This window comes from Manis javanica, chromosome 10, assembly GCF_040802235.1.
Source record: "Manis javanica isolate MJ-LG chromosome 10, MJ_LKY, whole genome shotgun sequence".
NCBI lineage: Eukaryota > Metazoa > Chordata > Mammalia > Pholidota > Manidae > Manis > Manis javanica.
In genome coordinates this window covers 1,932,936-1,952,267 of record NC_133165.1, presented here as the reverse complement: position 1 = coordinate 1,952,267, position 19,332 = coordinate 1,932,936, and the positions used below count along the sequence as shown (strand labels likewise).

At 63.6% G+C, this 19,332-nt stretch overlaps 4 protein-coding genes across 9 annotated transcripts in view; 2 read left to right on the top strand and 2 right to left on the bottom strand.

Moving 5' to 3' along the window:
* Positions 1 to 875: 875 nt before the first annotated feature.
* On the bottom strand, positions 876 to 6,441 carry RGS11 (regulator of G protein signaling 11). Its single transcript, XM_037005517.2, is given in 11 exon segments — positions 876 to 1,303; positions 1,402 to 2,032; positions 2,658 to 2,952; positions 3,065 to 3,128; positions 3,131 to 3,158; positions 3,323 to 3,381; positions 3,462 to 3,513; positions 3,735 to 3,841; positions 3,984 to 4,040; positions 4,107 to 4,203; positions 4,518 to 6,441. Coding segments are annotated over 11 exon segments (1,746 nt in total). The 5' UTR covers positions 4,581 to 6,441; the 3' UTR covers positions 876 to 1,010.
* Positions 6,442 to 6,658: 217 nt separating this feature from the next.
* ARHGDIG (Rho GDP dissociation inhibitor gamma) lies at positions 6,659 to 8,961 on the top strand. Its single transcript, XM_037005510.2, has 6 exons — positions 6,659 to 6,743; positions 7,724 to 7,903; positions 7,975 to 8,058; positions 8,303 to 8,379; positions 8,461 to 8,524; positions 8,605 to 8,961. The coding sequence occupies exons 1-6, from the start codon at positions 6,671 to 6,673 to the stop codon at positions 8,802 to 8,804; spliced, it is 678 nt and encodes a 225-aa protein (XP_036861405.1). The 5' UTR covers positions 6,659 to 6,670; the 3' UTR covers positions 8,805 to 8,961.
* Positions 8,962 to 8,991: 30 nt separating this feature from the next.
* PDIA2 (protein disulfide isomerase family A member 2) lies at positions 8,992 to 12,111 on the top strand. 3 transcript variants are annotated; one of them, XM_073214491.1, is made up of 11 exons: positions 8,992 to 9,307; positions 9,887 to 10,093; positions 10,165 to 10,298; positions 10,381 to 10,518; positions 10,583 to 10,699; positions 10,789 to 10,875; positions 10,983 to 11,180; positions 11,277 to 11,397; positions 11,471 to 11,649; positions 11,779 to 11,889; positions 11,987 to 12,111. In XM_073214491.1, exons 1-11 carry the CDS (start codon positions 9,112 to 9,114, stop codon positions 12,029 to 12,031), a joined length of 1,533 nt encoding a protein of 510 aa, XP_073070592.1. In that variant the 5' UTR covers positions 8,992 to 9,111; the 3' UTR covers positions 12,032 to 12,111. The 3 variants fall into 3 exon arrangements, with proteins under 3 accessions (XP_073070592.1, XP_017533354.3, XP_017533353.3); XM_017677865.3 differs by having other exon boundaries at positions 10,789 to 10,914; positions 11,990 to 12,111; XM_017677864.3 differs by having other exon boundaries at positions 10,789 to 10,914.
* Positions 12,112 to 12,474: 363 nt separating this feature from the next.
* Positions 12,475 to 19,332, bottom strand: part of AXIN1 (axin 1) — a 64,009-nt gene continuing 57,151 nt past the window's right edge. For 2 of the 4 annotated variants that reach the window (XM_073214489.1, XM_037005507.2), the window contains 4 exons: positions 17,981 to 18,226; positions 15,998 to 16,105; positions 14,257 to 14,424; positions 12,475 to 13,297 (listed from right to left, as the gene is read on the bottom strand). In XM_073214489.1, the coding sequence (XP_073070590.1) occupies positions 13,171 to 13,297; positions 14,257 to 14,424; positions 15,998 to 16,105; positions 17,981 to 18,226 (649 nt within the window). In that variant the 3' untranslated portion in view covers positions 12,475 to 13,170. The remainder of the gene's footprint in view (positions 13,298 to 14,256; positions 14,425 to 15,997; positions 16,106 to 17,980; positions 18,227 to 19,332) is intronic. The other 2 variants (XM_073214490.1, XM_037005508.2) reach the window with 1 other exon arrangement.

The window sequence follows — 19,332 nt, the reverse complement described above, 5'->3', positions numbered from 1 at the left end:
TGGTCAGGAGGGGGACCCCAGCACCCCCCCGTGCTAGGGGGCTGGCCAGGGGAGGGTCTCAGGTGGGCTTTGGCAGCCTCCCAAACAGGAGGAGCGCAGGCAGGGGGAGTCAGTGACACCCAAGTGAGGAGGGATTCCTTTGGACCCAAGGTGGAAAGCTGTCTCCCAGCCATGCAAAGCCTGGTCTCCCTTCCCCTTACAAAGGCATAGAGGGAGGGCGAGGGGTCTGTGGGGGGCGCAGGGGAGCCCTCATGCCAAGGAGCAGGCGCCAAGTGCTGTGGAGGCTACCCAGCTGCCTGGGCCCCACCACAGGGCTGCCGCGACCAGCCCAGGCCAAGGCCACAGCAGGCTCGATGCGCCCCTCAGCGTCCCGGGGACCACGGGGTCGGCTCTGGGGCAGGCCTGCCACACCGGTACTGGGGGAGTGCGCAGGAGCAGGGCGCTGGGCCCTCACCCTGGGCCCTGGACAAGCCAATAGAGCAGCTGTGCCCACGAGCACTGTGGGGCTTCTGGGGGGTCCACCCATGCTGTGCTTCTCGTAACTCAGGCCTTAGGGCATAACGGGCCCAGGACACACTGGGTTCAACACCAAGAGCCTCCCCACCATGGGCTCCCGGGACTGTTTCCTCACTTCCTGGGACACGTAGGGCCTTTGTCCTGCCAAAGCACGATGTGTCCTGCTATCTCACCTGAAGACCAAACCCCAAGTCTGCAGCCTGAGGCCAGCCGGGTCCCACCTCTGCTATGGACCCCACGCACAGGGACCCTCCGTGCTGCTGCCACTGCCACTGGCCTCCCCCATTCTCCTTCACCACCTCACACACAGGCTGCTCACACACACACACACGTGCACACACCACAATGTGGACCACAGCAAGGTCTTTAATTTCTGTGCCAGGAGTGGGTGAGAGCAGGAGAGGTGGGCCAGTAGAGTTGTGCCCTCAAAGGAGCAGCTGCGCCTCCCCACGAGTCTGGGGGAGGGTGGGACCCCCTCAGGAAGATGAGTGGTGTCACCACCCCCTTCCCCAAAGGTGCCCTGGCAAAGCCCTGCCATGAGCTGGGGCGTGGACAGGCGTGAGGATGGTGGCGCCTCTGTGTACAGCCCTGGTGAAGAACCCACAGCATGGAGGAGGGCAGCCTCCCTCCCTGGGGCCATGAGGTGGGGGGTGGGGCTTCTCACCACTGAATTCTTTCTGGAGAAAGTCCGTGAAGTGGGCTCGTCCCATAGGGTGTTCCAGGAGCTCCCGGAAGCTGAAGGCCCGTAGCTCCACGCGGACCTTTGTGAGCACAGCCACACTAGGGGTGTGGGCGGGTCAGTCCGCAGCCCCGGGAACATGTGGACAGGTGGGGAGGATGTAGAACGCGCCTGCAGCTCCTGGTCCACCCAGGCTCATCTGGGTGCACCCACCGCCCAGAAGGGGACATTGTCTGTGACTCAAGGGTTGCTGGGCAGGCACCCTGACATGATGGGTCTGCAGGATGACGTCTGGAACGTCCAGCAGGCAGGGTGAGCCTGGGGCTGGCTCTGGGCCCCCGGGAGGCTGGGTTCCGCCCAGCAGCGTGCGTCACTCCGCAAGCCCCAAAGTGCGGGTGCAGGGTAGCCGGTGAGCCCACGCAGAGGCCTGCACCTTCTCCCCACATGACGGATGCCACCCACAGGAAACCACCTGTGTCTTGCTCCAGTTAGTGGTTCTAGAGATGAGTGGGCTCCCAGGCTGAACCACGACCACAGGATGCTGGGAGGACCACGGGGCCCATGCTGACCACTGAACTTCAGGTACCTGGGGGCAGGGCATGGTGCCAGGGACAGTGCAGGGAGGGCTGTGGTAACAAGCCCTTGAGGCAGGGTCTGGGCTCTGCACTGGGGTCTCCAGCCCACTCCAGTCACAAGTGCCACCCCAGAGCCCCCATACGCTGAAGCTCTGTGCCCTTGCATCACCCTTAGTGTGAATCCCCGAGCAGGAGTCCCCTCCACCCTGCCTGCCTCTGTCGCCTCACCAGCTGAGGGCTCTTCTGAGCTCGATCCATGCCTTTGCCATTAAAGTGAAATCCTTAACCTTTCTCCCCAAACCTCCCCGTCTGCCCTTGTCTCAGCCAAGTTCACCTCTGTGCACTCACTGCTCAGACCCGACTCCTGACCATCCTCAAGGCACGTCCCCATCACACCTGCCACCCTGCCCTCAGCACACACGCGGGTCTGCCCCCCGCCAGCTCTCCAGATGCGCTTCACGTGGACCCCCGGCCCACTGCAGGCCTGCTGGCCCTGGGTCCTGCCTCAGCCCCGGACACCTCTGGGCTGTGGCCCTTCCACCTCCCTCCCCTGTCCAGCCCTCAGGGGGAAGGTCAGCGGCAGTTTTGCAGAGATGACCCCTTGGTGAGGTGACGGGTTGGTGGGTTCCCCTTGCTGTTTCATGGGCTTTCCCCACAGGACCTTCATGCATGGAGCTGGGATGGACACCTGTTCCCTGCTCAGCCCCACATACCAGGGTGACCCCAAACCATCCACCAGGACCATGGTCCTGGAGAAGGTCTGACTCCAGGCCAGCACCCCAGAAGCTCTTGCCTGTAACCTCAGTCTCTCTTGCTGCAGATGCCTGGCCCCCACTTTGTCTCCCCCCAAGGGCTTTTAGCACCCCCTATTCACTTCTCCCTTAGGCCCAGAGAGAAGCTGGCTTGTCCTCTGGTCTGCAGGTGGGGGGTGACCTCCAGCCTGGCCTCATGCCACCTCGATTCTGATGACCACAGAACCAGACTCTCCTGTCACTAGCTGGGACCCCAAAAGGCGTGTCCTTCCCAAGGGCTTGAAGCACACATCCTGAGAGCACATGGCCTCCCAGCAAGACCCTGCTGCTGCCCAAGAAACCGCCCTCCCCACGTAAGGTGCTTGCCGGGGGCCTATTGACCAGCCAGTAGGTCTGCTCCTGGCATGCGATGACAAGTCTGTCCCCTTTCCTGCACTGCTTAGCTGCCATGGGGGGCAGGCAGAGTTGGGGGACACTGGGGGGCCATGCCCCTCCCCTGCCCCCCTGGGCTCTGCTGCCTCTAGTCCCAAGGCTCCCTGTGCCTGCGTGGCTGCATCTCACGCAGCTGCTCTCCAGCCTGCATCACTACCAGGTCCCATGTGTATGGGTCTTCCTGTGCGGTTGGTCGTACTGCTCCTGGGGGTGTCGAGGTCTCTCCCATCCCACCCAGCTCTGGGGCTGGACCCCCACCTCCCCACCGGGACGCACAGAGGGTGGAACTGGGGCCTGGGCTGTGTATCCAGGGCAGTATGAGGCCCGGGGGCTCCTCTGGCCGGACTCAGCCTGGGAGCGGGCCCCACCCTCTCATGGTCGACCAGGGCCCCCTGCTTTTGGGTGTTCTTTTTGGCCAGGTAGATGGCTGGAAGGACAGGGGACAGGCCTCAGAGGAGCCACCCCACCGCTCCCCCTGCCCCAGGATGGCCATCCCTCCTCACTCACCAAAGTCCAGCTCGGGAGCTGGCCACAGGGTGCTGGTCCAGAAGTACAGTGTCTGGTGCAGCGCAGACAAGGCTGTGTGGGACGTTCTGGACCTTCCGCACTCACCCCAGGAGTCGGCCCCACCCTCTCACTCCCTTGGGAAGGGACAGTGCTGGGGGGCCTGAGGCCCCTTCTGCCCGTTCACCCATGCCCTGAGGCTCACTGACCACCAACCGTCTTCTCCACCTGGAACCCAGCCTCGGGGGTTCCCACGCGTTCCCTGCTGAGCCTCACCTGGAACCTGCAGGGCGAACCATCTGGCTGGAGCCCGAGGCTGCGGTGCTCCCGCAGCGGGTACAGGCAGCCGTGCCGCAGCAGGAGGGTGCCCAGGTGCGGAGCCTCTGCAGCGCCAGGCAAGTTCTCAGCCGGGGAGAACCCAGCTGGGTCTTGCCTGGACGCGCTGCCCTCCCCAGCACACCGCCCGGCCCTCACTCCTCAGCAACTCGGGGCTGCGGGCGGGGTCGGCATGAGCGGCGGGCGGACCCCCTGACCCTCCTGAGATGCAGTGCTTCTGGGCCAGCCGCTCCAGGGGCGCGCTGCCTGCACAGCAGAGATTCGGGTGGGGGGACCAAGGCAGGCCGCACGCCCCCGCCGCCGGCACCTCGCCTGCCACGGCGTGGGGAACGGCGGCGACGAGCAGGCGCTGGCTGCGCATCCGCGCGCCCTGGTCTGGGTTCTGCAGGCTCACGGTCAGCCGCTCCATCTGGCGGGGAGAGGGGCCTTGCGGGGCTGCGCAGGCCGAGTCGCCTGGTCCCCGGATTCCGACTCACCCGATCAGTGCGCCCAGAGGAGTAACGCGCGCGGACTGCGGGGTTCAGGCCGCAGCGGGGTGGGGCGGGGCCTGGGCGAGGGAAGACCCCCCGGCTGCCTGGCCTCCGCCGCCACCCAGGCCCTTCAGCAGTGCCCTCACCCCAGGCCCGCGCATACCCGCGCGCACCCGGCCCGCTCCTCTGCTGCCCCTCCCGGCTTCGGAGGCCGGAGGTCCGGGGCGATGGCGGGACCCCACCCGGCACCCACCTTGCTTAGATGCGGCATCTGCGTGCGGGGGCGCCCGCCGGGGGCCGTGGGGTCACCTGCCATCGTATGCGAAGCCCGCCGGGTGGTGTCCGAGCTGCTGCCCCGCCCCGGTTGCCCGCCCCACCTACTCGAGGAGCTGAGGCCCGTGCTTGCGGGCGGGGGGCAAGTGGGTAGAGGGGCACCCGGGGATGCCGGCCTGGAGCTGGGGGTTCAGAGAGGGGCCTTTGGTCCGGAGGGTGTGGGGCTCAGCTGGGACCAGGTGGGGGGCTCCCTGAGGGGGTGGGTCTCCAGGAGAGGGGATTTGTGGGGCAGGTGGGCTGGTGTCCTTACCCCAATGCCAATATGTGGCGCCCTCAGGATGTGGTGGGGCCTGACCACCCTAGGAATGTGTCCTTGCAATTGTGTGACAACCACATATGACATGGGTGTGGTGCCACCAGGTTGGTGACACTGCCTGGCTGCACAAGTGTGCTGGGTGGGGGTCCTGCAAGGCGTTGGGGAAGGGGACAGGCAGCGCACCTTCCGCAGCTGCACAGAGGGCTTAATGGGGCCAGCTGGAGAACAGTGACCCCAGCCCACCCCTCCAGACTGTGGGGGAGGGCCTTTATCCCTAAGGGGAGATACCAACACCTCCCCCACATTGCCCAGTCCTGGCCCTTTCTCTCCCTTCTCCAGCTTGTCACCGTCACCCCAGGCACCTTTCTCCACCCCCCACCCTCATGCTGGACCATTTTTAAGAGTTGCAAACAGATCTATTTCTGCTGTTTGGAGGTAGAGTCCCCGTCCTCTAGGGAGTGCTGGGGGCGGGGCAGGATGGGGGCATGGCCTTTGGCCAGCAGTCATCCAAGCCCGTTTCCACTGCTGCCAGGGCCAGGGGTCTAGGATGAGCAGAGGCACGGGGACTAGAGGGGAACTGGACGATCCCCCTTAGGGCCCAGTGAGCTCTGCCCACACAGGCGGGGTCCTCTCTGGATGGATGGGCATCCACAGAAGCTGGAGGCCACCAGGAAACACAGCTGTCCCCCGGCTGGGGACGACTGGCTTCTCTGACCAACTGCCTGACCCAGGGAAGGGGCAGGAGGATGGGCCCTAGAAGGGCGTGGGCTCCAGCTAGGGGACACTGCCTTGGAAAGACTGTGGGCAGGTGGGCACCCAGGGGACAACCCCCACTCAAGCCCCAGTCAAGCCCCTGGCCTGCTGGCCTTCTGCTCAGATAGGGGCTCCTTTGGGCAAGGGTGGGTGCGATCCGCGGGTATTCTCAGAAATGGGGACGGGAGCAGAGGGACCATAGTAAGAAGGGACGCCAGGCTGCTATTCCGTGGCCAGGCCGTTCCCAGCCTGAGGCCCACTCACCCCAGTTCCCTGCCCTGGCGGGACACCCTCTACCGGCGCCAAGGTGCGCTTAGGATCGGGAGCCCCTTCGGTGCTTCCCTCAGGCATCTGTTGGGGACCTGCGTTGCCCTCTTCTCTTGGACTTTCTCCCCAGAGCCCACACGGACCCCTGCCACCTCGCGCGAGCTCAGGAATAGGCCCTCGAGCGATGTGTGCGTCAGGATCGCTCTGCACCGTGCGGGTGGGCACTGGTCCCTCTGTGCCGAGGGCTGAACCTGGGGATCCCGGCTCCAGACAGGGCACACGGGCACAGCACCCCAGCTCCCAAGGCTGGGCACACCCTGCAGTCCGTTCCCCTCTGCCCAGGCAGAAGCTCCGGGGAGGTGGGGAGCAGGGGGAGGTAAGGGCAACAGGGGCGGAGGCCAGTGAGGCCCCAGGTGCGGCCTGCACTGCCGGCAGGTAATGAGAGCCTGGGGACGTGAGGAGACGCACCTGCTCCCCGAGGCGCCCCCAGCCCCACCCGCCGCGCCCAGGGGGCTTCCCGCCCGCGCCGGCGCCGTAGGGGTGGGGCGGCTCTGATGGCCTGAGCCGGTGCGCGGGGGCGGCGGCGGCAGGGACGGCGCGCGACGGGGACACGCGCGTCTCTGCGGGGCTGCGCGGGGTCCGCGGAGCGGCTGGGGGCGCGCGGCGCGGGAGCGGCGCTGGGCGCGGGGGGCGCTCCCGGCCAGGATGAGCTCACTGCAGTCGCGCCGGGGCTGAGCGCCGAGCCGGGCGGCGGCGGGGCAGGCGCGGCTCCTCGGCGGGGCCGGGCCGCGGCCACCATGCTGGGCCTGGACGCGTGTGAGCTGGGGGCGCAGCTGCTGGAGCTGCTCCGGCTGGCGCTGTGCGCCCGAGGTGAGCGGCCAGGCCGGGGCCAGGGCGGCCACGTGGGCGGCGGCTCGGGAAGGGGCTGAGCCCCTCCCCCGCGGAAACTTTGGGGCGCGCGTGGGGGCCGCATGTCGCGATCCCCCGTCTGGGCCCTGGCGGGGCTTGTGTATGGTGTCGGTGCTTCGTCCAGGCTAGGCGCTCACGGGGAAAGGAGCAAGGGGGTGGGCGGGTCTGTTTGTGAAGCCAGGGTGGCAGGAGGCCCCTCCTCCCTGGACCCTGTCCCTGAGATCCCCCCTGGCTGGGGCGGGGCGGGGGCATCCCTGCAGGCCTGCAGCATCCCTAAGGGTGGATCGCCGCGGGCAGAGCCTCAGACCATGTCCCAAGGCACCACGAGAAGGGGCTTGGAGAGACCCTGCCCTAAGGCACCATGGGAAGGGACTTACAGACACCCCTCTGGAGGGACCCTGGAGGTGGCCTCCGAGGGTAAGGGGAGGGATGTAGAGGCAAACACCGCCCACCCCCAGGACTGGAAGGCCTGCCCAAGTCCCAGAACAGGATGGTGAGGACCCCGAGGCATCATGGAAACATGGGAAGAGGTCCTAAAGCCTGGGGTCCCAGACTGATGGGGCAGACCCTCTACTCTAGGGACGACCTGGGAAGTGGGACTACCGTGCTGGCCGCCAGTCCGTGTCCCCCACATAAGGGTCTTCCCTTCCTTCCCTTCGGCATCAGAGAGGGACCCTGGATGGCTGGATGGCTGGGCCAGAAGGCAGCTGGTGCCTCCAGGATGTCACGGGGGAGCCTTCTCCATCCCCAGGGCCTCTCCCACAAGGGTTGGGACGGGTGCTGCTCTGTGTCCGCCCAGCCCCCTCTCCCTGAGCCCCCACTGCTTCCTCCTAAGTCCCTTTGGGCAGTAGGAGGCCCAGCTGGCCAGATGGGGCTGCAGTTTGACAAGTGAAAGCCAGGGTCAGCTGGGGTGGCTGCTCATGCACCTTCCGGACCTCCAGTCCTCCTGACCGACAAGGAGGGGAGGCAGCTACCGCCGGATGAGGCGCTGGACGAGGCCCTGCCGGAGTACCGGGCCCCGGGGAGGAAGAGCCTCCAGGAGATCCAGCAGCTGGACCCAGACGACAAGAGCCTGGCCAAGTACAAGCGGGCTTTGCTGGGGCCCGGGCCGCCCGCCGCGGGTATGCTCAGGCCCCGGGCTGGGAGCAGGGGCAGGATGGGAGCACCCTGTGGACTTCCGGTCTCTCCTCAGACCCCAGCCTGCCCAACGTGCAGGTGACCAGCCTGACACTGCTATCTGAGCAAGCTCCAGGCCCCATCACCATGGACCTCACAGGTAACCCCTGGACACCAGGTGCAGCCCTGAGCCCCAGGGAGGGACCTCACAACTCCTCTCTGCAGACCACAGAGCTTTGGGGTAGAGCCCTGGGCTCATGGCCACAGACCTCTCAGGACCCCTGTACCCAATCCCGAGGCCTCGGGCCCACTGCCCAGACCACACAGGCACTGTCCCCCTGGGGGCTCCTGGGCGGTCTCAGCCACCTCAGGGGTTCCGTCCCGAGCTGCACTCTGCCTAACAGGGGAGCCGGCTGCACTGAAACACCAGGTGTTCATCCTGAAGGAGGGCGTTGATTACAAAGTGAAGATCACCTTCAAGGTGAGGGCAGCTGTGGTGGGGGCGCCGGCTGGCACAGACCCAGCTCCTCAGAGGGAGTCCCTAACACGCCCTGTCCTGCAGGTCAACAAGGAGATCGTCAGTGGCCTCAAGTGCCTGCATCACACTTACCGCCAGGGCCTGCGCGGTGAGCTGCATGGGGCGGGTCCTGCGGGGGGCGAGGCGGGGCAGGCAGAGGGCAGTCCTCACGTCCTTGCCGCCCCCCAGTGGATAAGGCCGTGTACATGGTGGGCAGTTACGGCCCAAGCGCCCACGAGTACGAGTTCGTGACTCCGGTGGAGGAGGCGCCACGGGGACCGTTGGTGCGTGGAGCCTATGTGGTCACATCCTTCTTCACGGACGACGACAGGACGGACCACCTGTCCTGGGAGTGGGGCCTCCACGTCTGCCAGGGCTGGAAGGGCTGAGCATCCCCACCTCAGGGCTGTTTTCCCACCTGTGGTCCTTGTTTCCCCTAGCCCCTCAGTGACCAGACCCCCAGATCCTCTGCCCTGGCCTGGCTGCCCACTCCCAGGCCAGCTCTGTGCCCTGAGCAGTCCTATTAAATGTCACCCTGTCTCTGTGCCCTCGGTGTTGCCTCTGTCTGCCTCCCCTCCCCTGGGGTTGGGGGAGGCTTATGGCCTTATCTCTGGGACAAGGCCTGGATGCCACGTGGCTGCTGCTGCTTGGCCCCCGGCCCCCTTATCTGCCCTGCCCCATGGGCCCGGCACCGCCATGTACGGCCAGCTCCTACCTGTGCTCGTGCTGCTGGTGCTCGGGGCCTTGGGCCCATGGGGCCAGGAGTCGGGGCCTGGGGGTCCCTTGGAGGAACCCCCTGAGCAGGTCCCGGAGGAGGATGGGATCTTGGTGCTGAGCCAGCACACCCTAGGCCTGGCCCTGCGGGAGCACCCTGCCCTGCTGGTGGAGTTCTGTGAGTGCATGGGGCCAGAGGGGCTGGGGGGGCCCACAGGGGCCACCCAGGGGTTTCAATCTCCCACCCTGGGCATGTGGGATCCTATGCCCGTGAGGGGGCTTCCCCAGTGGGCACTCAGCCCCCACTGTGCTCCTGGGGTTCTGGGGGAAGCACAGGGGCAGGGAGACCCAAGACCACCGTCTGGCAGATTCTCTGTAAAGGACCAGACAGCACTCAAGCCTTGCAAATTCTCCTGTCATTTTTTTTGCGACCTTCTGCACATGTGAAAGCCATTCCTAGCTGGGAGGTGTCAATGGGAAGCCGGGTATGGCTGGAGTGCCCAGACTCCAGGGGCAGCAGCCGGGCTCTTCCAGGACAGTGCTGGAGGCTGCACCCCAAGCTGGGGTCCTGAGGGTCTGCTCTCTGGTGCTTGAGCTCAGTATGGCCGAGGCTCAGGTGGGCCCTGCGGAGGGAGGTGTGCACGGGATGTACTCGCTCCCTGTTGACCCCCTGAGATCTGCCAGCTCTGGCCGGGTGCAAGGAGGGACTGTGGCTGAGGCCGTGGAGGCCAGGGGCGCTCATGGCTCTGTCCCCCAGATGCCCCGTGGTGCGGGCACTGTAAGGCGCTGGCCCCAGAATACAGCAAGGCGGCAGCCCTGCTGGCAGCAGAGTCAGCCAAAGCCAGGCTGGCCAAGGTGGAGGGGCCTGCGGAACCGGAGCTCACAGAGGAGTTCGCTGTGACAGAGTACCCCACGCTCAAGTTCTTTCAAGACGGGAACCGCGCACACCCAGAGGAATACACTGGTGCGGAGGGGGCAGGAGGCACTGGGGAGTGGGGGCGGGGGCTGGGCCCAGGCTGAGGGGACTCTCTGCAGGCCCCCAGGAGGCGGAGGGCATTGCTGAGTGGCTGAGGCGGCGGGTGGGGTCCAGCGCCACGCGGCTGGAGGACGAGGAGGGAGCCCAAGCACTGATAGATGCCCAGGATGTGGTGGTCATTGGCTTCTTCCAGGTGAGCTGGAAGTGGTGTCAGGCCGTGGGGTGGGGGCAGGGCCTATGGTGCCAGCTGGTCTCACAGGCTCAGGCTCCTTTAGGACCTGCAGGACGAGGACGTGGCCACCTTCCTGGCCCTGGCCCGGGATGCCCTGGACATGACCTTTGGCCTCACTGACCGATTGAAGCTCTTTCAGAAGTTTGGCCTCACCAAGGACACCATTGTCCTCTTCAAGAAGGTGAGCCAGGGCTGGGGGTGCTGGGGTCAGGGCTATGGCTCCTGACGACCCTGTTGTTCTCCAGTTTGATGAGGGGCGGGCAGACTTCCCGGTGGACCAGGAGCTGGGTCTGGACCAGGGCGATCTGTCGCAGTTCCTCCTTGTGCACAGCATGCACCTGGTTACAGAGTTCAACAGCCAGGTGAGCTAGGCCGCAGGCGCAGGTGCAGGCAGAGGAGGTGGGTGGGGAGGCCCTGGAGCTGGTCCCCATGAGTTTGGCCTGCCTCGCAGACGTCCCCAAAGATCTTCGCTGCCAAGATCCTCAACCACCTGCTGCTGTTCATCAATCAGACGCTGTCCTCACACAGGGAGCTGCTGGCAGGCTTTGGGGAGGCGGCCCCCCCATTCCGGGGGCAGGTACTGGTTGGCTTGGTGGGTGGAGGGGTGAGGCGGTGGGGTGCCAAGCTCGGACTCCCTGTTGGCAGGTGCTGTTCGTGGTGGTGGATGTGGCTGCTGGCAATGACCATGTGCTGCAGTACTTCGGCCTCAAAGCTAAGGAGGCCCCCACCCTGCGCTTCATCAACATGGAGACCACCAAGAAGTTCTCACCTGAGGCTGGGGAGCCGTTTACTGCAGCCTCTGTCACCACCTTCTGCCATGCAGTGCTCAGTGGCAAGATCCAGGTCAGCTGAGACATCTACCGGGGGGATGCGGGTAGGGGTGGGGGCAGCAGCTGTCAGGAGAAATGCCAGAGTGAAGCACTGGGCTGCTTCCCCCAGCCCTACCGCCTAAGCCAAGAGGTGCCCCCCGACTGGGACCAGAGGCCGGTCAAGACCCTCGTGGGCAAGAATTTCGAGCAGGTGGCTTTTGATGAAACCAAGAACGTGTTTGTCAAGTTCTGTGAGTTCAGAGTGGTAGACAGTGGGCAGGTGGGCGGTGGGGGGCTTGGCCGCACTGATGCCCCCTCTCCTAGATGCCCCATGGTGCACCCACTGCAAGGAGATGGCCCCCACCTGGCAGACACTGGCAGAGAAGTACAAAGACCACAAGGACATCATCATCGCGGAGCTGGACGCCACAGCCAACGAGCTGGCCTTCGTCGTGCACGGCTTCCCCACCCTCAAGTACTTCCCTGCAGGGCCTGGTCGGAAGGTGAGGGGCGGAGAGGCGGCTCGGCGGGCGTGGCCCCAGCTGGAGGTGCCTTGGGGGGCAGGGCCCCGGGCAGGGCCTGGCTGAGGGCCTGAGGTCTAGGTCGAGCGTCCAGAGACTCCTGCTCCTCAGGTGATTGAATACAAGAGCTCCAGGGACCTGGAGAGCTTCTCCAGGTTCCTGGACAGTGGGGGTGAGCTGCCTGCAGAGGAGCCCCCGGAGGAGCCGGCGGCCCCCTTGTCGGTGGGTATCTCTGTCCCATGGTCCCGGGTCTCAGGGCAAGTCCTCCGGACGGTGGGCTAAGGGCACAGCTTCTAGCAGGGCCTGGGGTCCTTTCCAGAAGACGCCAGCCAACTCCACCATGGAGCCCAAGGAGGAGCTGTAGCAGCCCCGCGCCACCACCTGGCATCCCCACCTCAATGCCCCAGGAAACCCTGGGCTGGGAATAAAGAGCTTTGTCGTGGACTGTGCATGGTTCCTGAGCGCGGTGGGCTCCTGGCCCTGGGCTTTGGCAAAAATCTCAGCCTCCTGGGGCCTGTTCCATCTTGGAGGGGCCCAGCCCTTGCCTCCAGGCTCCTGGGCAGATCCCTGGCTGGGACCTGGATCCCTAGGTCCTGGACAGGAAAGCAGGGCATGGGCTGCTGCTGTCTTCAGCCCCACCCTCTCCAGGGCTCTGCCCATGTGCTCCCCCAGACACCCATCCGTGATCCTTGGAGGCCACCTCCTTTGCTGTGGGGCCACAACACAGCCCATATGCCAGCAGCTGGCCAAGGGGGGCACCCTGTCAGCCAGGCCCCACTCACAGAAGACGTGCACTTCACAGCAGGATAGGTTCAAAATGGATTTATTTCATTCTTATCCAAGTACCTTTGAAAAGAAAATTTTACAAGTCAGCGCATGAAAAATGGTCTTGGGGCAACCCCCTGCTGGCTACAGCCTGAGTAATGTACATATTTACATGGGACCTAGAAGGGAAGGACCCAGGACCCACTGAGCTGGCGCTTGGGAAACTGAGGGTGCAGGAGGCTAAGCCTGGTGCTCTGTCGCTGGGTCCGCACAGTGCAGTCAAGAGGCAGCTGTTGAAGGCACTCGGTGACGTGTACAATTTACAGAGGCCCCTGCAGGGCCCCCTGCACCCAATCAGGGCAGGGTATGAGGGGAGTCCTGCGGAGCCTGCAGTGTGAGCGCCAGGGGGCCAGTTGCCAGAGGGCTGGCCAAGGTTAGCAGCAGGGGGACACTGGGAAAGGTCACCAAGGTGGCTGCACAGCAGGCTCCTTGCTCAGGTAGGCCCTCCAAGGATTGCTGGGCAGCAGCAGGAAAGAGCCTGTGGTGCCACTCAGAAGGACTCGGGACCCTCGACCACACAGGCCGACAGCAGGGGTGGGCAGCTGTGGGATCACAACTGGCTTTCTGCCATGGCTGTGAGTCTGCCACGCACGTGAGAGGGCCCTTCACAGGCCTCAGGGTGGCGCCCTACCCCTGCCCGCCCATGGAGGCCTGCCTGCACGGAGGCCAGGCCTGCAGTCAGTCCACCTTCTCCACCTTGCCAATGATCTTCTCCTCAAAGACAGGCAGTGCAGCCTCGTCTTCCCGAACCTCTTCAAACACCACCCCACAGTCAAACTCGTCACTCACTTTCTTGAAGTAGTATCTGGGGGTGCAAGAGGGGTAGGGGGTGGTGAGGGCCTGTCCTTGCCCCACGCCCGCCTGTCAGCCCTACTGTCCCACACATGCACAGAGGCTTTGTGGACAAGCTCCAGATACTTCTTGCAGGGCACGTGAGCTGGTTCTGCCTGGTGCCCACACTGGCCACATGTGGAGTCCCCTGCCCTGGCCTGTGGGTAAGGAATGGGTAGGCACGGGGTTTCCCTCCCCAAGGGCTGAATCTTTGTCTCCATCAGGGTCATGTGCCCCACTCAGGCCCAAGCAGATGCCAGGGGAGCCTGGGCCCTCCTCCAGTGGCCACACCTCCCAATGGGCCCCTTCTCAGCTACTTGGTAGACAGAGGAAACCCCCAACTCCCAAGCCCACTGCGGGTCACCCCTGGCTGAGACCCGGCCTGCCCCTGTTCCTCCTACAGTGCTCACTCAGGGGCCCTCAGAGGCTGGTCTCGGGCTGGAAGGACTGAGCAGCCCAGGGTGGATCCTGAGAAGGGAAACCTGGCTCCTGTAGTTGCGTAAAAACGGGCTGAGTTAGCAGACTGAAGACAAGCCCAGCGCAGGCCACACCAGCATGGGGACCGACAGACCACTGTGCTGGGGCCTCTGTCTCCCACCTTAAGGCAAGAGCCCTGAACTGGCTCCCTCTAGACCCCTTGGCCAGCCTGGAGCCCTGAGGCCACCCATGACGAATGAGGGGCTCACACCAACAGCCAGGGTGGTGGCTACAGTGCCCATCTGTCACAAATGGCCTCTGATCCTCTCTCACTGTGTGGCACCCACCCCGCAGACCACACAGAAGTGGACACACACAGCAGATCCCCCTGCCTGGCTTAGGATGGCCAGGCCCTGGGAACCAATGCAGTGGGTCACAGTGGAGACTAAGGACCTAGGGCACAGCCGCCTTCAGAGGCATGTCCAGCATCGCACAGCACTGCCTGTGGGCACGTACCTGTAGTTGCCTTTTTTGGTCAGCAGCTCCTTGAACTGGCCCAGGGTGACGGCACGGCCTCTCACCAGGGTCCGGTAGGGGATAGGCTCCCCACAGAAGTAGTAAGCCACGACGGTGCTGTCACATGGCTGGGCACCCCCACCGCCTGCCTTCCTTTGCAATTTTGTCCTGGCGGCAGAGAAGCAATGGTGACTGCTGGGCTCAGGGTTCCACAGAACATCCCCTAATGGGCTTGGGCTCCCCAGTACATGACAAGGCAGGGCCTGCAAGGGTGAGCTGTGCCATATTCAAATGCCATGTGTCCACAGGCCTTGCACCACCCCACCCGCCTGCACCTGATCCCCGGGGCCCTTGCCTTGTGCTGCATCTCAACCCAGGTGCCAGTCCTGTGCTAACCCCGTGTGCTGATGCAGAGTGGACACCAGTTCATCTGTCTACTGCCCGCCTCATGCCACATCACCATGCTCCTCCACCCACAGCCAGGCCAAGGGTCTGTGGCCTGAGCTGTCTGGTGGGCAGCACACCACCCGAGATCACAAAGAAGTGGACACATGGTGGGTCCCTCCGCCTGGCTTAGGATGGCCAGGCCTCAGGAACTGATGCAGCCTTGGGCCCAAGGCTGGGATAAGACTCACACTTAAGGCCTAAAACCCAAAAACTTCAAAAACACCTGAAGGCCAGGTCCAGGCCGCACACAGAACTGTGTACGGGTCTTGAATGGATCCGCCCCACAGCGGAGAGCTTGTCTGAGGGCCAGAGGCTGTGCATGCAAGGCTTCCAGGGAGGGGTGTGAGGCCAGCACTGCCTCCTGCCCGGGCTGGGATGGGACCCTCCTCCTGACAGGCGCTAAGCAGCTGCATCTGGGAGGACAGGCAGCAGGCCTCTGCCCTCCACTGCCCTTGTGCCCTGCAGCTGCCTGGGTACACTGGGCCACAGCCCTTGGCCCTGCCAGCTGGGAATGCCGGCATCACATCAGGAAGGCCGCCTAGTTCGCGGTAGGCTCCTCTCTCCCTGGGGACCCTCCATTCCCTGGTGCTCCTGGGCCACCAGGCATCACCTTGGCCTGTCCCGGGAGCCCACCTGGGGGACGCGTAGGGGTCCATTCTCTATAGAAGGGATGCCAGGACCCTACTTCTCCTTCTCTGGGACCACCCCTGAGGGGTGACCTGCTGGGGAGGCTCTGAGCCACTCAGTGCCCCTGACTGGATGTGACGGAGCATCATCTGGACTAAGCCTGGCGAGGGCTGTGGGGGACCCCTCCCTTTCTGCTGTCTTAGGCACACATGCGGGGACGCGGTGGCCAGTACTGTCTATATATGGCTGCAGGTCCCCAACACCCGCCCTGAACACGCAGAGCTCTGACTCCTGAATCCCATGTAGAGCACAGCATTGTACACACACGCACTACTGGTGCCGAGGCCTTCAATCGGCCGCGGGCCAGGGCATCGTGGCTACGGTGCCGTCCATCACAAGGCTGGGCTGGGCAGCTTAGGAAGTAAATGTGGGCAGGGGCGTGTGGCCAGAATGGAGGAGGCAGAGCGGACTGGCTCTCTGGCCTGTTGACCACTTGTCACCATGTGGACGGTTGCTATCTCCTTAGGTGGAGACAGGAAGGAGGGGCTTGCGGGCAGTTTGAGACGTTCCAGTTCTTCCAGTGCGGTGCCCGTGCCCCTGTCCAGGAACAGCTGCTCCACCGCGGGCTGTGTGGGCAGGACAGGGAGGACCTTGGGGGTGCACGTACTCTGTCTCCGAGAGCTCCAGGTCGGACACCGCTGGCACCACACTTAGCACGGGTGTGCACACTGGCCTGACGCAGGAGCGCCCCCGCTGGATGACCTCCTGTACATACCTAGGGAACAACCATGTCAGTGAGCCACACAGGCCTGGGGCAGGGCCTCCTTCAATGCTCCAAGGTGACAACAGGTGACAAGCAGGCAGATGGAGCAGGGTTCCCCAAGAGGGCCTGTCACCACTAAACGAGGCTTCCGCTGTGCAAGATGGGAAGACACCAAACCCCTTCTTGGGCTGAAGCACAGGACGGGGACAGCAAGGGATCTGCCAGGATCATCCAGAAACAGATGTTGCTTCGTCAGTCCAGAGTCCCCAGACTGCCCCTCAGGCCACGAAGCCCTCGGGTTCCCTGCGTCACTCTCTGGAGAGCCACCGATCCAAGACGCTGGGACCTCCTCGCTTCATCCACACCGTAGAGCCTCCCAGAGGGTCTCCTCTGGCCTCTGCCCTGTGGACGTGGCTCCGCCCGCTCAGGGCTCCGATGCAGACCAGCTCCTCTGAAGCAGCTGGGGAGGCCTGTCCCAGGGCTTGCTGCCCATGGTTCCTCTCCACATGGCCATCCACCCCGGTGCCATTCTGTGCAGCCCCAGGGGCCCCTATGAGAATCTCAGGGAGGGCCCTGCATCCTCACTGTGGCCTCTGGACCTCTGCTCTGTGTGTCTGCAGCTGTTTACAAAGGGCCCACGTGTTCGGGACAGCTGGCACGAGGAAACCCCAGTGTCATGACCAAGACCCCAGCAGGAGGCTCGCACCCTGACACACATCACCAGAGAGAGCACACGGCCGTGGAGGGTCTCGGTCCCAGACAGAGGCAAGGAGGACGGTCTCAGGAAGCCCCTGCAGACGGTCTGCATGGCAGGGAGCAGTTTCTGCCGCCTGCCCGCTCGCCCTGGGGCACCTCCCCACCCCTACATAGCCCCCGTCTGCCTCGGGTCACAGGCCCTGTCAGGCAAGTGTCCTGCTCAGAGCCGATGCTCCGGCTCAGTGTTACCTGAGACCAGATGACGGGTGTCAGCCAGCCATAAACACGGGAACCTCTGGCAACCTGGGGGTAAACTCGGGCTTCCCGCTGTGCCTCCCAAAACAGACATTATGGAGGGTCTGCACCCTGACAGCAGCTTCCCCAAAGTGGATAGCTCCACACACAGCAAGGCTCCTGGGAAGGGGAGGTCAGACTCCAGACACCCGGCTGGCCAAGCACTGGGCGAAGGGGGCTGTAACATCCTAAGAAAATGGTGGCCACTGTGTGACCATGCTCCCAGGTCCTGAGTGGGAAATATATATATCCAGGCGCTACACAGTGACCCTGGGAATTCCACTGAGCCAGAATTTCCAGGAAAAGTGACCTCAAGGCCCAGCTGCAAGCAGGGAAGCCACATTCCAGCTTGGAGAGAAGACCTGCCACCCACAAAAGGCAGGGGGGTGGGGGGAACGTGCTTGGCTTGAGGCCATGGCAGGCGCAGTGAGGAGGGGCCGTGGGCTTGCATTCTCTTCAGGGGAAGAGTGTCACATGCATTTCGTTTGGCACTGTTAACATCCCACCTGCAAACAGCACGTCTAAGGCTCCCCTCGGTGTGGCTGTGAAGAGAGGCATCCAGGACCCCCCCACACTTAGCCTGCAGTGTTTAACGGTAAGCCAGTGAGCTGCTCCGCGCCACAGTGGGGACCCTGCAGCCCCCCGGAAGCCCTGGGTGAGCACAGTGGGTGTAGTTCATGGAGGACTGCCTCTCCTCAGAAGGACACAGTAATGACCACCTGCCTCCCAGCCCTTGGTCACACACATAGCAGGGCCACCTGTCACGCTCTGGGTGGCCACGGTAGCTCTACTGTAGGGACCTTAGTCCCTGGGGAGCTTCACCCTCCAAAGCAGTGCTACAGCCCCTGTGTGGCCCCAGCGGGTGATACTGGCGTGCTCTCCCTGGTGCCCCCATACCTTTGCTTTGAGGGTAACTTGCTGGCTCTCTTCTCTTCCTCCTCCAGGCGCCTGCGGGCCTCCTCCAGCTGGGTCAGAGGGTTGGGGGCAGGGTTGGGTGGCATGGTGGGGTCTTGAATGAAGAGATGAGAAGGCTGGACAGAGTTGCGGAGCTGCGCACTGACCCAGGGGTGCATGGCACCAGGACGCTCAATGGACAGGGGCCTTGAGCCCTCGTGGGCCTGTTGCTTCTTTGCCCCTGAAGACCTTTTAGAGCAAGAGAACAAAGCGCGGCCACATCTGAGACCCTGGGCCACGGGTGAGCGCCGGGGGCGGGGCAGGAGGCAGGGAGGGCCGGGCGGTCCTGGGCCTGGCCCTGGCTTCAGGAGGCCTTCCGCGCTCTCCTCCTATCCACGAGACACAAACATGTCCTCCTTGCACATTTTTTTAAACTTATTTTTACCAGCTTTTTGAAACATAAATCACATCCTAAAAACTATTTTTAAAAAGTTTTTACTGTTCTAGAAAATAGTATTAAACACTCTCTGTGGAAACCTGAAGTATACAGGAAACTCAAAGATAATCCCTGATATAATTCAGAAATGCCAACTCTCAGTGCATCGACAAATCTCCTTCCCTATTAAAAACACTAAACATAATTTGCATAATCCTAAACACACAAGGTTTCATGACTGTTTTTCTCATTCTTTCCCTTTCCCATTAAACACCAATAACAGGTTTATGCCTATGCAATATGCCACCATTCAACCGCTGAACAGAATCTCAGTGAAAAGGGCTGAAGGCCGGGGGCAGAGATGGGCCCAGGAAGGGTCTGGCCCAGTGCCCTTGTGACCCAACTGCCCATGGGAGGCGGGCTTTCCCTCCTAACAGTCCGGAGGCCAGCCACAGGGAGACCCTGCGCCCCATCCTGGCCCCCATCCTGGCCCCATGCCCTCTATTTCCCCCAGAACCGCCCACGTGAGAACAATGTCAGAGGCCCCACAGCCTGGACTCTGGGGATGCCAGGGAGGGCCCAGTGGGGACAATGATGTGCCACCATTTAAAACAGTGCACCCAACAGCAGGAGCCACCTAAAGCCAGGAGGCTTTCTAGATGAGCTGTAACTCTTGAACCACAGAAACCCTCCACTGGGGGTAACAGCTGAGACAGAGCAGTTCCTGGAGAAAACCAGCAAAAGGAAAAAATTCAGAAAAGCCGACACTCGACCCCCAGGCTCATCAGAGCCAGAGAGGGACTCGAGGCCCCTCGCCAGGAAAAGCTTTGTGACCGCAAAGAGGCCTGGACACTGGTGAGGGGTCGCTCCCAAGGTCATGTAGTCAAAGGACACAGAGGCCCCAAGCTGCCACTCAGGA